Consider the following 16366-nt stretch of genomic DNA (forward strand, 5'->3'; position numbering starts at 1 on the left):
TCCCGTCATATATTCATAGGGAAATACGCCTTTACGTTGTAGTAGTGGATTGTCTATGAATCTAAATGTATTTAAATTGGAAGCTAATTTGTATAATGGAAGGGACAGAAAGTTATAGGAATCCAAAAATACTAAATCATCAACTGAAAATGAAATGTACTTTTCCATATCCTTGGCTATGCAATTTAATTTACGATCTAACTTTGCATATTTTCCCAAGTGTTGCATTATTAAATGTCCATCATAATTTTTCAAGTTATGGAAGAATATTGGGATTGCAGCTCCACCATCATTGTGGGCAGCTCCACGGTATCGGCCAGATGAATGACAATGATCTCGCACCCTATCAAAATATAGGGGCTTTTCACAAATATGACAATGTGTTGAGTTTTTGAAAGATACCTCTTGCTCAGGAGTCATTACAAGGGGAATGTATATTGACATTTGACGTTTAATGAAGTCATAAGTCTCAAACAACCTTTTGAAAAAAACATCCATAACGTTTGCACCACTATATAACTCTTCAGAAATAATCTTAGAATCTCTCACTACAACAAATGCAAATCCAGATGGAGTATGGTTGTTTGAGTTTATAAAGCACTCAAAATCTGCATAAATTACAAAAGGGGCTTTAAGTTGATATTTATAATTTTTAAATTGTAATGTATCTTGTTTAGACATTTCCACTCGTTGGGCATCAAAGTTTTTACAGTATGTTGTGTGACGTTCTAATTTATCATTAGTGTAAAAATGTTGCAAACACAACTTGCAAAAATGCTTCTTACAATTGTATTTTGTAGAGTGGAACATTAACTTATCAAAATCACGAATTAAACAAACAGTAATGTGATTTACGACCTTCTTGTAATAATAATAAATCGATGTGAGTAATACTATTTAGTTTGGTTGTTCTTAATGGATATATAAATTTATCATATTCAACTCCAAATACATTAACACTTATATTATTCTGTCTTTCAAATTTATCTATATCAGATATTTTCACAGGATACTTTATGTTTGTCATATTCAACAGATTTTCATAGGGTACATAATTGGAGACTCTATTAGCATTTTCATTTTTAGCATTCCTTGGATATAAAGCTGCTAATATCGACCAAAGAAAGCATTTATTATCTGTGTTTTTTTATATTTAAAACTGCATGTTTCGATTTAATACTCTCTTGTGTTGGAATGTATGACTTTGGAGTTAGGGGCTTATACTTGTAAACATGTAACTGCCAATATTTAGTATGGTCATAAATCCATCCACTGCCTTGGGCTTGATATTTGTGTATAGATGTATCAATCTTTAAAAGTGCATTTTGAATTTGAGACTATAAATCTCTCTTCTCAATAGTTAAGGTAGTAAGGCTTCTAAAATCTGCAATACATTCTTTTTCATTAACTAATTTTCCATTTTGATCCATTGAATATTTTATAAATTTGATTCTCCTAACTAAAGTCCATTTTATTGGCAGAGGACAAGACTTCAGAGCACTTTCTAGGTCAGCTCTAATCGATTCACCAACAAATTTTATCATTGTGTATGGACAATTATTGCAAGAATTGATATGTCTTTTAAAATGACCAACCACATTTTTCTTACAAAAATTACAATTCTTATGACTTTGTAATATATGCGATTTTAGAACCACATTATCATCACAGATTAAATCACATACCTTGCACAGTTTCACCTTCATTTGATGTACTAACTTGTAGTGGCGGACCAAATTGCTCTTCTTGGACAGCGAGGCGGAGCAGTGTTGACAGGTCGGCATCACGCTCGAGAATGAAATATCACCCGGATGCCACTTCTATATATAGACTCGTCCCCGGTGACGTCACCACCTGGGGATTCCCCAGTCTTGTGACCGCTTCACTTGGCCCTTGTGGCAGTGCTCGTAAAACTATCTAAAAACGCTTATATCTCGAAAACGGCTTGAGATACTGCAAAACGGTTGAACTTCTGGCACACATAGTGGGTGTCAACTTTTGATAACAAACAATATTACAACATAAAAAAATCAAAAAGTAAAAAAAATTTAACATTATTTTATATGGGTACAAATAAAATTTACCATGAAAAATCGTCTAAGTCCATAAAACTGTCTAAAAACGCTTATATCTCGAAAACGGCTTGAGATACGGCAAAACGGTTGAAATTCTGGCACACATAGTGGGTGTCAACTTTTGATAACAAACAATATCACAACATAAAAAAATCAAAAAGTAAAAAAAAAATTTAACATTATTTTATATGGGTACAAATAAAATTTACCATGAAAAATCGTCTAAGTCCGTAAAACTGTCTAAAAACGCTTATATCTCGAAAACGGCTTGAGATACGGCACAACGGTTGAAATTCTAGCACACATAGTGGGTGTCAACTTTTGATTATAAACAATATTACAACATAAAAAAATCAAAAAGTAATAAAAAAATGTAACATTATTTTATATGGGTAGCACGTATTGGGGAGATCGCCATGAGCCGGGAGCGCGTGCAAACCTCACTCGATTTTGAGAATATACATGTGAATGGATATGGATTTGAAATAGTAATGAAGTTATACAATGGTATTGATCATTTATATAGGCTTGTATTGGCCGAGAGCTGGATTTTTAAAAAAGTGGTCAAAAAAAGCTCACCATGTTATTCTTATGGGGAAAACGTGCCTAAAGTGACGTTAAACCACTATATTGCCTCTACTTATGTTTTTGTTGCAAACATATAAAGTAAGTGTTGTCTTAATATTCTAGAGTGTGAGAAATTATACCAGAAAACTGATCAACAGAAATGAGATGAAGAATCAATGACAGAAGCAGTTGAAGCGGTTATTTCCGTTGAAGTGGGTCGTGAAAAAGATGAATATATGAATTTTGAATTGCTTTCATGTTGACGAATTTAATATTGTGATGTAATCATGTAAATGAATACTTTTCAGAATAAAGATATATACCAAAACAAAGTTTGTTTTCTTTACATTTGAATCTATAACTAAATGTCTATTTACATTTTAGTTTTCTTTTAGTTTGTTTTTCTCACTTAATGTTTTCTCATTAAATTCCCCATATCCCATTCTACCCCACAGGAAAATCCCATTCTGCTCCGTGGGTGGGGCGAAACGGGAAATATGTAAACATTATTTAAAATAAAAAAATAAAAATGAAATAAATAAATTTAACCTTTAGTAATGTTACCATTTAGTACTAAATAAAATAAGGTTTCGTTTTCTACCTTTAAGTCGTATTTATTTTACACCTTACACTGTGTATGGTAAAGTAAACAATAAGTATCCCGTTCCGCCCCGAGTTCCCCTACATAGAATTTTGAAACTATACCTATGTCATGTTAAAATAATTGAGAGCATTGCTAGAAAGCTCCTTGATACCATGCAAGTTTGAGATTGACGAACTCATACATGCGGTTATACACTCACTATGGCAAATGATGTTTTCTCACGCGTTTCAAACATAACCGGGAACGCATATATATTTTAGAGTGTAATCCTTTTTCCACCTAGCATCGCACCGTCCTCACAGCCTCAGCATAAATGGCAGTTCAATGAGGGGATTGTATGCAAAATATATTTGGTCAAACATGTAAGACCCACAATGATGGTTTGATTCCACATTCCATTATAATCAAAATTAAATTGCTATCTATGTATATACGTAACATACCTCCCAGTACTGCATGTCTCGCATGAAGATGATAGGATGTGAAGAATCATGCTGGGAGAGAAGTTGATGGAAATAACCACTTGCAGCACTCAATATGACACGATGGCACTTGATCAGACCAGCATCAACTGCCAATGTGACATCAACAAACTTCTCTGACAGAAACTGATCACAGCATGCAGACTGCAGATGAGCCTGGTAGCCAGCCCAGTGGACAACGTAATGTGAGAGCATCTACAAAATATATCACACTATAGTTCAGTGTCATGGTTGTTAGGAGGATTAATGCCTAGATTACATATTTTAAATTAATTTTTAAAGTAAGCCTATACAGAATTTGTTTTTTAGAATGAACTGGTAAAATATCCAGTAGCGTTTTAAGAAGTATAAATACCACCACATGATGAACAAAAGCGATGTTACCCAGCAATGACCGCAAATATTTTTCGATACACAGTAGCCTATCTTAAAATGAGTATTCTCCCTCGCTTTTAGGAACCAATTTTAAATTAAATTTCTTTATTTACCGTGACTAACAACGAAACAACGCTTGATAGTGATTACCGATACTAGCACTATGTAGCCTACTGTTGAACACAAGTTAATTTAGTTTGTTAACACAGCTTGAATATTACAACAGAGACAGTATAGATCATAAACATAAACAAGTGATTTCAATACTAAAAACAAACCAATTAGGAAAAGTCATTACAGGCCATGAGAGTCTGCAGTTGGCGGCAGCCAATACACTTAGGCTATAACCATTGACTATAAATCCTTAAGGATTTATAGTCAATGCTATAACTTTACGTCCAGAGAGCACGCCGAAACATATTCAGATTTTCGGCTTGTGTTAAACCTGAGTCAGATATGTTGATGGTGGGCCACCTATAGTGAAGGCACGAAATTCGTATACATGGTATCACAAAAATTGTGATTTCTTTGTTCTTTATTAACCAATCTTTACTATTGATGTACCGTTAGATTATTAGTCATACAATTTCCTAAAAACGCTCACACTTTATAGTTTTTAATAAAATATCTCGTTGTCAAAATGTTAAGATAGAAATTTGTAAATGGTTGCTATTTTTAATTGGTATAATTTAGAAATCTGTTACTTTAGAGTTTGTAAACCAGTGTGATCGGACGATTGGAACTTATGGGGGGTGGGTAAAAAATGGTTTTCTCATTTTTGACCCTTATAACATATAATTTCTCAATTTCACTACATACCATGTTGTAAGACTGAATACCCCTGCCGCAGTAAACCTGCAGACCAAGCGAATTTCCATTTGCCTGATTGGATTTACACTTCAAAAATGTTTCCTTAAAAATATTACATTTATTCCTTATTTAAATAGAATTAGTTTAACAAGTACTTAGGTTTGCTGCAACCGGGAGGGTAAAAGTGTGTTTTTTTTTGTAAATTGTAAATTGTTAATAGTTTAGTAAGAAATAAATGCATTTTCCAAATTTGATCAAAATATGTTCATTAACAAGCAAACTACAACAATTTACCTATTCTCCTTAAGAATAATGGGAATTTAAAATTTACCATTTTTTTGAAATTTTCTTCGTAACTATTAGGCGCATGATAACGCTTCAACATACTAAATTATTTAATTTTTAAGCTTCAAAATAGTTTGGAAAGAAATTGCAAAACTTTAAGTATTTTGGGTCAAAAATGTGAAAACCCAATTTTTACCCCATAAAACCCCCCACAATTCCTCGTTCCCAATGTCCGATCATGTTGGTTTCGCAAACTTGTTAAAATAAATGTAGAATTTATGTAGTATTCCCAGATTCAAGAAAAAATTATTAATTATGTTGTTTACATTATGTTAGCCAGGTTCTTGATGAACTTGTCTCCTTAAAAATATCATAATTTACTTTATTCCCTACTTAAATAGCATTAGTTTAACTAGAAAAATTGTAAATGGTGGCTATTTTAATTTTTAAACTTAAATTACCAAAAAATATCTGATTTCATGAAAAAAGATCAAGAATATTTTATTTAGAATTTTTAACTCCCTATCAAACGATACCAAGTTTAAAAAGATTGAATAAGAAATAGCTGAAATATTATGATTTTTAGTTGTAAAATAGGGCAAACCTGACTAGCTTAGCCTTTTTCTACATTTTACAAATAAAAATCGTAATATTTCTTATTCCATCTTTTTGAATTTGGTATCGTTTGATAGGGAATTAAAAATGACAAATAAAAGTGTACTCGTCATTTTTTCATAAAATCAGCCATTTTTTAGTAATTTTAATTCAAAAATTAAAATGGCAGCCATTTTGAAATTTTATGATGAATTTTTTCCTAACATAGGTCTCTAATCTTACTAATATTATAAATGTGAAAGTTTGTGTGTTTGTTTGTTTGAAGTTCAATCACGCATTAACTACTGGACGGATTTTGCTGAAATTTGGCATGATGATAGCTTACATTCCCGATTAACATATAGGCATATTCCTATCTCAAAAATCCTTTCGGGCTCCGCCCCAGTGGCTCTGTAGTTCCCCATGTTAACTTTATGAGTATTCATATTTAAAGGGAATAAAACAATTTAGTCAGCTGTTTCCAATAAAAAGGTATGTTCTATGATATGCAATAGCATTAAAGTTATAAGATTTACCAAAAGGGTGCAGCACAATTTTTTTTGCATTTATGAAAACAACTATAATATAATCTATATATTAATTTGAAACTGTTTTTCTTTGTCATAGCTATTTTGAGAGAACAGCTGGTCGTAGAAACTCGGTAGGGGTGTCTAAAGAAAGGTCTTGGTCTGTAGATGAGCCATCAAAAGAGAAACGTGGTAAATTCCCTCGGGGCTCTGCCCCAGTGGCCTTTAAAGTCCCATCCCATGTTGTTCTTATGAAGGAAAATGGGGTTTTTGTCACAGCTAATTTGAGAGAACGGCTGGGTGTAGAAACTTGGTAGGGGTGACTAAAGAAAGGTATTGGTCTGTAGGTGAGCCCTCAAAAGAGAAACGAGGTAAATTTCCTTGGGGCTCTGCCCCAGAGGCCTTTAAAGTTCACTCAGCAATTGTATTTACATTATGACCATATGGATAATTTTACACTACCAGCTATTAATGGACCAGCTGTTAATATTCAAATTGTATTCAAAGGTCTACTGAAACTGCCAAAATTAAATGTTTACATTATTATTTATGATTTTAAATTGATTCTCCACTGCATGGCAAGTTTTTTATAGTTTCTACAAAATGATGAATTTGATGAAAATGATGAGTAGGTGAACTAATGTCAATTCAGGTATTTAAAAAAAAGTGTAGGCCTACAGGGTTTTTACTTTGATGTACACATGTAGCTAGGTCGAACAATGCATCTAAACCTCACTACATACAAAACATTCGGAAACACAACAGTGTCATCACATCTCATCGCATTTGCATGATTTGTTATCAAGGCTGGACTAGGTTATGGATTTGGTTCCGCAAATGTTCAAGATTTGTGATCAAATTTCCTACAGTTATGGTTCATTCCATCCACGAAAAACATGCACAGCTTTATGTGGTCGATATGGCCAGGCAAAACTACCCCATAAGTTAATGAATTATCAAGTAAGAACAGGATGATTAAATACATGGGTCGATATGGCAAGAGAAGGAATTAAAGTTGCTTAGATCGAAGTAAGAATGTTACTGCTATCTGGAGAATCAGATATTTTTATCAAATACAAAACAAAAATTATTTAAATGCTGATAAAATTCTGTATTTTTATGACCAAAGAAAGATGAAGATTTTACTTATAAATCTGGATACAATCTGAATGATTTTTCTAAAGCAGATGGAATTAGTTGTTAGTAATAAATATTGACTCTTTCCGTTACATGATAGACTAATTATATGAACTCATTCTCCCATATAGTGAAAGTGGCTTTGACATGAAACAAACTCATGAACAAACAATTATAAAGACTCCTAAAAAACCTTTTGGGCAACCTAAAGCCGATAAAAGGTAGGAAATATTGTGTTAAACGAATTCAACAATCACGTTTTTTAGGGAACACAATCGTCATACTTATTATTATGCTTATCCTCCCTTCATCATTTAACTAAGATTTTAATGACTTCACTCTATCTATCGCAGTTAGCTGAATTTACATAAAACCTCAAGATTAACCGTCGATTTCGACGGGGTTCCACTAGTTTGAACTAAGCAGAAACAAAAAACTGTGATACACAATGAGAACTGTCAAATAAGGATTGATTACAGTTATGTTTATGTTTTTAATTTCATGAATAATTTGTGATATTTTGCAAATTTTCAATAATTTATTGTTAGTGGTAGAACATTATGGCTATGGTAGATGTGTGATACCATAGTATACCTTAAATTTAAAGAAGCAAATGTTATCAAACTGTGTCCTTCCCCATTGCAAACAGAAAGCTTAAGCATAGCTGCAATAAACATTTTATACTTATATGCCAACCCCGTATGAAGGACGGGTACTCTGCTAGTACTTTAATATAAATACTAAGTTTCTTAATAATCGGTTGAAAAACTTAAAATATAAAAATGGTAATGTGAAATAATCAAAATGGCAAATATCTGGTTAACAAAGCGATTTTGGAAAAAAATGTTATTCTGGATTTTGTTATATTTTGACCAATATAGAACCATTTCCATGAGTTAGGCTGTTTACTTGTGGGACACCCTGATTATATTTTTTAGGATCATTCTAAATGTATTGATATTTCTCCATGTAGGGAATTTAATTTACTATTTTTTTCTTAAACCGAAGATTTTCAAACTTTTTGCTAACTACGTCCAAACGCATTGCTAAAATTGATAACTACTGTTCTTCTCATTATATCCTAAATTCTGTGCAAAGCTCGGTCCCACAGGAACTATATATATAAACGAACTTATATTCGGACTCGGACAAAGCTGTTTTTTGGCGAAAAATATGTTATTTATATATGTATGTTAATGTTATTTAAGGGTACCTACAAAAAAATCCCTACCAGTTTAAAAATTAAAGCATGCCAGACAGAGGTAAAGTTTTACGTTTGGTCAACACAGATGAGCAGTAGGTAAACAGACGCGTTGAGACTGTAGACTGTAGAGGATTATTTGGTTCAGGAATGCCGGGCATGCGGTACTCGCACACGGACACTACAGTATTGATTTTTAGAGCCAAAATGTTTTTACCATCGGAAGGCAGGTCTGTGAATTATGAGGGAAATGTGCTTTCATAATCATAAACTTGATAATAATCTTGCAGAGTTTCGACGACATCAAAATACACCGCCTATTTATTTAACTGACATTTTTATTAACATAAAATACTGCATACAATACAACTTGAGTGTTGATCCGAGTCAGAGAATAATGGAACAATACAGGAATATTATTTGATTTGATAACAGTCGTAGATTGCTTTAAAATCGTATACATGAGTTTTAAGTGGTTTGGCATTTGGAACAAACAATCCTGAAATATATCTTGTAAAAAAACATATTAAAAAACAAGTAAACTAATTATAAGAATCCAGTATTTAAAAACCATACAACACCTATTGGTCAAGCAATATGGAAACAATAATAAATAATTAAATTCACTATATCAACATCAAAGCAAATCCCTATAAAACTACTTTTACCCGTTAAAATAATGTTGAGGCTAATCTAAACATAGTCGAGATAGCTTAAACCTTTTAAACCCAGTTCAATGTTTGACAGCTGAAAATTAAGCCTATAACTTATTTATCAACACATTGTTAGTATCTATTAATTAGCTCACTCACGAAAAATTAATATTAGTTATAAAAAACGTTGATGATAACAACTCATAGCTAACCTTATTACTTGTAGAGGTAGAGAATAAAATCGAAATGGATATTTGATTGCCACTCGTAATTTGGACTCGTTTTGTTCAAACACCTGCAAGAAAGACAGAAGACCTCAAAATGTTAGACGGCTGCGCGCAGCCTGCCCAAAACTGAGAAATTGCGTGAGCAACGTTATTGATCTGGTTTTTGCTCACCACACACCCTTCGGTCCAACACGCCTACAACATGGATACTCTGGCGTTCTTATACCATGCCAGGGGTGTTTACTAATTACTGAACTATTAAATGTATGGAAATTAATTAACGAATACATCTATATCTATAAACGAGGAACTAGTATGTATGTATGTATGTATGTATGTATGTACCTTATGGACTCCGAAACCCCTCGACAGATTGTAATGAAACTTTTAGGCATTATTATTATTCAAGGATGGTTTGTGTGAAGTTTGGTGGAGATCCGTCAAAACAGCTCCGCCCTAGAGGTTTAAGTTGGTCAATGTCAGACTTTTTGAACTACAATGTTTACAAATAAATGTAACAAAAAAAACCACTAAGTGGTAAAACACTTTCCCCGCCAAGTCAGCAATCCAAAAAATTTAATAAATTTATTTTTGTAGAAAACTAACAGTTAAAATAAAAATCCTCTTTTCTCTGATATATAGACCACGGCACAACTACATCTCATTTAATTTCAATAATATTGTTCGTGTAGAACTAAATTCTACATTTTTGGTCTTATCTGCTTTAAACCGATTAAAAACTTTTTGACACACGTACCAAAATTACTATTTAACAAACCCCCTGGGCTTATACTCAGTTTCAAATTTCATCAATAGTCATCTTGAACAACATAAAATGCGTTGGTGTTACATAAGTGTTCTGATAATTAAACCCGTGTATCTAAAGACTAGTGTAAATTGAGCCCTTATTAGAGAAGTAAAAATGTAATCAAACAGATCAGGTTTGTTATAAATAGCATAAGGCAAAACAAATATTGAAAAACTCATTTATCCTAAATTTACATAAAAACTTTTTAATTGCTTGTTTAACATACGTGGAGTGATTTTCCCGATCGGTTTACTTGTTTTAGTGTATCAAAACATAAAACAAACCTTAGTACTGGTACTAATTTTCAAGTTCCTAGGTTTCATATGTTTTGATAAGTTTGAAACCGTTGTGTATGTTGTGTGTGTATTAAACTGTTAAAAATGACGAGCTGCTGTACCAGTGTACCATCGGTACACTGCATTTGTCAATGGAAAGTATCGGGGAATATCACTGGTCTAAGTAATTTTATATAGTAAGTAGTTCAAATCATTCGGTATACCTGAAAAAAAAACTTTTAAAAAAGTTTTAAAATAATTTTTCAACTGTTCCTATGAATTTCTCTAACATTTAAATTAATTGAGATTTAATCGCAGCTGGCCCTTCTTTTGTTTTGTTTTTAATCCCATGTTATTTAAATGGGCAAAAATCGTACTTTGAGGGCTTGCCAAGGGTTTATGGGTCAACGCACCGACTTGAGACCCTCAAAAGGCACTTGTTGAAAGCCTGGATGTAATTATGTGTTTTTCTTAGGGGGTTTGAGAGCATAGTTTTGTTCTGATCTTTCGATTCAAATACAGTTCAGCCGGTGATTGTCCGCATTGTAGAGGTACAGCTCGGTAGCGAAACAGTATGTATTGAATTTGTGATTTAATATTCTTTCGAGGATCTTCAGCACAATTTTTCAAAGATGTCTTTAACGTTTGCACACAGCGTTCCGCTAATCCATTGGTTGCTGGGTGTCCTGGGGTGATAAATTTTTGAAATATGCCTCTTTGTCGGCAAAAGTCTGTAAATTCTTGGCTAGTAAAAATTGTGGCATTATCAGGCCAGGAGGATAAGTTACCGCAGGATAACTTATAACCGGATAACTTATAACTTGTAACTTATAACTTATACCGCAGGATAAATAGTGCAGCAGGATATCCATGTGAAGAGAATATATCATTTAGAAATTCTATGGTCGTAGCAGTGGATGGTGCGCTTTTGGTTATTCGAACCTCAGGCCATTTAGATTTAGCATCAATCACTACTAGGAAATGGTGTCCTTTAAATGGTCCTGCGTAGTCGATGTGAACTCTTTCAAAGTTTTCCTTAGGGATTTCCGAAGGGTGAAAAACTTTTGTTGGCTGTTATGACTGTAAAGCGCAAGCTGCACATGATCTAACTTTATTTTCAATGTCTTTGTCGATTCCGGGCCAATAACAGTGGAGTCTTGCGAGTCGTTTCATTCTTACCATTCCTATGTGTCTTGCATGAAGCTCTTCTAAAACATAAGAGCGTAGTGATCTAGAAATGTAGTCACGTTATCCTCTGAATACAATTCCTTGATTGGTTGAGTAGATTGGATCATTTGCACTTTCTTTTATTTGTTTCATAAGATCTTTCATTCCTGGATCGTACTAAGTTTCTTTTGAAATTGAATCACTCGTGATGTTGATTGATGAGATTTGCAGGATTGAATTCTGTTCTATTTCATCTTCTTCTTTATTCAGTGCTGTGTCGATACCACGATGTTCCGTTGTTTGATAAGTCCTGGATAGAAAGTCTACATTTTGGTGTTGTTCTGCTTTCCGATGTTTGATGTTGTATTCAAATCCTCTGAGGAAAACTGTATAGCGTAAAAGTCGACCAGCTGTCATTGGAGGAACATTCTTTGGGTGAAATATTCGTGTGAATGGTTGATTATCTGTTATCAATTCAAACTTTCTTCCATAGAGGTAGTTGAAAAATTTTCCAATAGAAAATACAATAGCGAGTGCTTCGCGATCAAGTTGGCTGTATTGGGACTCTGATTTTGAAAGTGAGCTTGAGACGAATGCAATGGGCCTTTCTTCTCCATTGATAATGTGTGATAGTAGTAGGTGTAAAAGGGGTGAGCTGAAACACCATGCAAAACAAATGGTGAAAAAATCCATTTTGTAAAAATAAAATTCAATTCGACCGGCGAGCCCAGGCGGTAGGAGCGTGCAGATGGTGGAGCGTAATTTGGCACGGTTTGGTGCGTAACTGTGTGGGAAGGTATAATTAACTTATGTTTAAATCAAAAGTATATTTTATTTTGTTTAAAATAATTAATTGTGCTAACTTTTTTATATTTTTTAGTAATTAGTTATTTGTATTTTTGATTTATTTGCTAAAGCAGATTTGGTTAATTGTAATAATTAGTATTTGTGTGAAAGAATACTTGCTGCTATTGTTGAAGTTCTGTTTTGCGTTTTACATATCGGACGGAAGTTGCATAATGAGCGAGGTGTTATCGCAGTAGCCTTTGTTCGCGCTAATGGGCGCGACTTATCGCTATCACAACCTTGGATGTGTTTTTAGAGAACGTGTCTGTGTAAATGACCATGATGTTCTCACCAAGTGCACGCCTCGCTGGTTGCACGCGTTGCCCTCCCCGCCACGAAAGCCTGATTCAATGACCTTTACTGTGATTGCTGAATGGTATATAACCCCATGACTGGATACCGACGTCAGTATCTTCACTGCGAATTGTCACTCTGCTCACCACTACCTACATCTCCAGCATGGCATCATCGGCCCTTACCACTCCCAGCGTTTGGGATATCAGCCTGGTGGAGGGTGCAGGACTGGACAACACCGAGGACCTGTACATCGTCATTAAATCTATATTTCCTCAGGCAAATGTTGAGGTAAGATAGTTTTAATATATTTTATAAACTGAAATAATTGTTTTAGTTGAGATTTATATTAGAGTATTTTTTTATTATACACCTGAATAATTATTAATATAAATAGTAATTTTTAAATAATATCTGGATGGGGACGAACTGTATTAATCATGTTGAAACAAATAATGCTAAATAATAACAATATGAATATTATAAATATATTACTGATTATTTTGGAACAAATATTGTAAAGTAATTATATAGAGATAATTATCTTGACAAATATTACATTTAATTGAGTAGAAATGTACCTTAAAAACCATAAATAAAATATAAACAGACAAAAATACTGCTGTTTAAATTTGATAATTAGTAATATCCATATTTATGATATAAAACAATGATATAATTGTATTTATAATTTGTATGTATAATATTTGAAAAATGTAAAGTATGGATTGAATATTGATCATAATTTATTTTACTAATTAATTGTTTGATTTATTTCAGATAACCAAGCGAGATGAAATCACGTACCGGATGAAATTGCCGTACTGCACAAAGATATCATCAGTGCAGGCAAAGTTTGCTGACTATGCTGATGCTGTCACCGTTGTCAGCGCTGGTGCGGATCTGTCAATTGATCAGACGAAGCGACTCACTGAGCTAAAGAGAAAAATTTCCCAGCGCCGCAACAACGGTCAGTAAAAGAGAAAAATAACTGTGTAGTATTAGTTAGCTATTTTGGTGTTAGTAAAAAAGTGGATTATAAATTTAAAACTATAAAGACATAAAAATTAAATTTAAATTTTACAAGTGCAGTGCAAGTGACAATATAAGATTAAAACAATGCAGAAATACATTTCTACACTAACACTCAAACCCTGTCGCGTGTGTGATTTATGGTATCGCAACCAAGACAATCATTTTAAAAGTTCGCGACACTTATTCGTCTATGATCCAATCGTGTTGATTGAATCTGCTGCTAAGTGTAGATTACAAACATTTCACCTTCCAAATGGACAAGGGCTATTAGATTACCCCAGCTTTTTTTAATATTGCAAACCTTTTGTAATTGACAAAATTGATGAAAAAGTTGATGAGTACAAATCTATAAAGTGTAATGTTATAGTGAAATCTATGTACATAAAAAATAGTTTAGAGACTGAGAAACGTGAATTGAACTTTAAAACTAAAAATGAACCTATACTTATGTCGACTGACTTAGAAGTGTATTACAATGATGTTTAACAAAAGATGGTGAAAGAAGAAAGTAATTTTATGGGGCGTGGATCAGGATGGACTTTAAATGAAATAACTAGTATGGAACTTAGGATAAACCGTTATAACCCTTTGTAGGGTCACAAACACATATCCCTCCCACCAGATATTGCGTCTAAAAAAGTAATCATAAATGTTCAAAATACTGATAATTACTGTTTTAAATATTCAATTTATGCAATGTTCATTACCGATGGAAATGCTCACAGAATAGGGAAATATTTGAATAATGAAGATATGGAAAAAAGATACAATTGGGATGTAATTTCATATCCTGTAACTGTTAAAAGTATACCAAAATTTGAAAAAGCAAATAATATTTCTATCAATGTGTTCGGCCTTGAAAAAAATCCCAAGGGAAATAACCATTTTGTTCACCCGATAAAGATATGTAAAAATGAAAAAATAGATCATAGAGACTTGCCTTTGTTAAAGAATGATACAACTATGCATTATGCGTATAAAAATAATTTTGAACGGCTCATCTGCTCACAGGTTACTAGGCATCATGGTAGAATTTTTATATGTAAAAGTTGCCTTATTCATTTTACCACAAAAACGGTTTATGATAAACATAAAATACTTTGTGACTCTCACACACCTCTAAAAGTAAAAATGCCTGATTCGACAGAAAGTAAACTAAGATTCACAAACTTTAAAAACAAACAATCTGTTCCTTTTGTTGTTTATGCAGACTTTGAAGTCATGCTTCTAAAAGAAATACAATGTCCAGTATGTAATAAGGCAACTTGTGAAAATCCAAAAACTTGCTCATTAGAATTATAAAAATATTGCTAGCAAAAATAAACCAAGTACTGTCTTACAAACTAAACATGTACCTATGTCATTTTGTTATTACATAGTAAACACGTTAGGTTTAAAATACGAACCAGTAGTGTATCGTGGTCCTGATGCTGCTAGAGTTTTTGTTGAAAAATTGAAAGAGGAAGCTTTAAAAATTAAAGAAATTTATGATAGGAAATTACCAATTCAGGATTTGACTGCTGAACTTATATATTTGGGTTCACGCAACTTCCAAATAAACATTGAACCGGAAGCAACTCACGCAGTTTTCAGGTAAAAGACCCAAACAAAACCTCTAGCGAGTGTTTAGTAAACATAGTGGTTACACAAATTACGTTACTTTCATTTGACACTTTGACGATTCTTTGTTGACGCTGCTTCTAAATAAACATAGAACTGGAAGCAGCCCAGGAAATTTTGATGTAAAACCCAAACAAAAATGTTTGTGGTAAACATAGTTTTTTAGTATAAGTGGTCAATATATAATATAATATATATAGTATAAGTTTAGTATATAATAGATCAATTTAATTCATCAACTAAATGTCATATATGTGAACTTGAATTTTATCAAGATGATATCAAGGTTAGAGATCACTGCCATTTAACTGGCATATTCAGAGGTGCGGCTCACAATAGCTGTAATTTACAATTTCAAAGTCCTAATTTCTTACCTGTTTTATGCATAACTCAAGTAGTTACGATCTTCATTTCATCTGTCAAATTTTAAATATTGATAACTATGATATAACAGTTATACCTAGTACGGAAGAGAAATATATTTCACTAAGCAAAAAAGTATGTCAAAAGTTTGAAATTCGATATGTAGATACTTTCAGATTTATGAGCAGTAGCTTAGAATCACTGGCAAAGAATTTAACTAAGCAGCAATTTAAGGAAACTATATCCCATTTTGGGATTGACAAAATAGGTCTTGTAAGCAAAAAAGGTATTTTCTGTTATGAGTACATAACAGATTGGAATAAACTAGATGAACAATCTCTGCCTCCAATTCAGCAGTTTTATAGTTCATTAACTAATTCAGATATTACTCAACAGCAATATGAACATGCTAGAAATGTAT

At 32.9% G+C, this 16366-nt stretch overlaps 1 protein-coding gene across 2 annotated transcripts in view; it reads right to left on the reverse strand.

The window, feature by feature from the left end:
• LOC129005074 (protein abrupt-like) overlaps positions 1-9623 on the reverse strand; it is an 87253-nt gene extending 77630 nt beyond the window's left edge. For both annotated transcript variants that reach the window (XM_054433866.1, XM_054433865.1), the window contains exons 1-2: positions 9523-9623; positions 3690-3923 (exon numbers count right to left, since the gene is read on the reverse strand). In XM_054433866.1, coding sequence (XP_054289841.1) covers positions 3690-3923 — 234 coding nt within the window. In that variant the 5' untranslated portion in view covers positions 9523-9623. The remainder of the gene's footprint in view (positions 1-3689; positions 3924-9522) is intronic.
• Positions 9624-16366: the final 6743 nt, after the last annotated feature.

Source organism: Macrosteles quadrilineatus, unplaced genomic scaffold (assembly GCF_028750875.1).
Source record: "Macrosteles quadrilineatus isolate MER2022 unplaced genomic scaffold, UCM_ALF_1.0 Scaffold_15__1_contigs__length_3749704, whole genome shotgun sequence".
Taxonomy (NCBI): Eukaryota; Metazoa; Arthropoda; class Insecta; order Hemiptera; family Cicadellidae; genus Macrosteles; species Macrosteles quadrilineatus.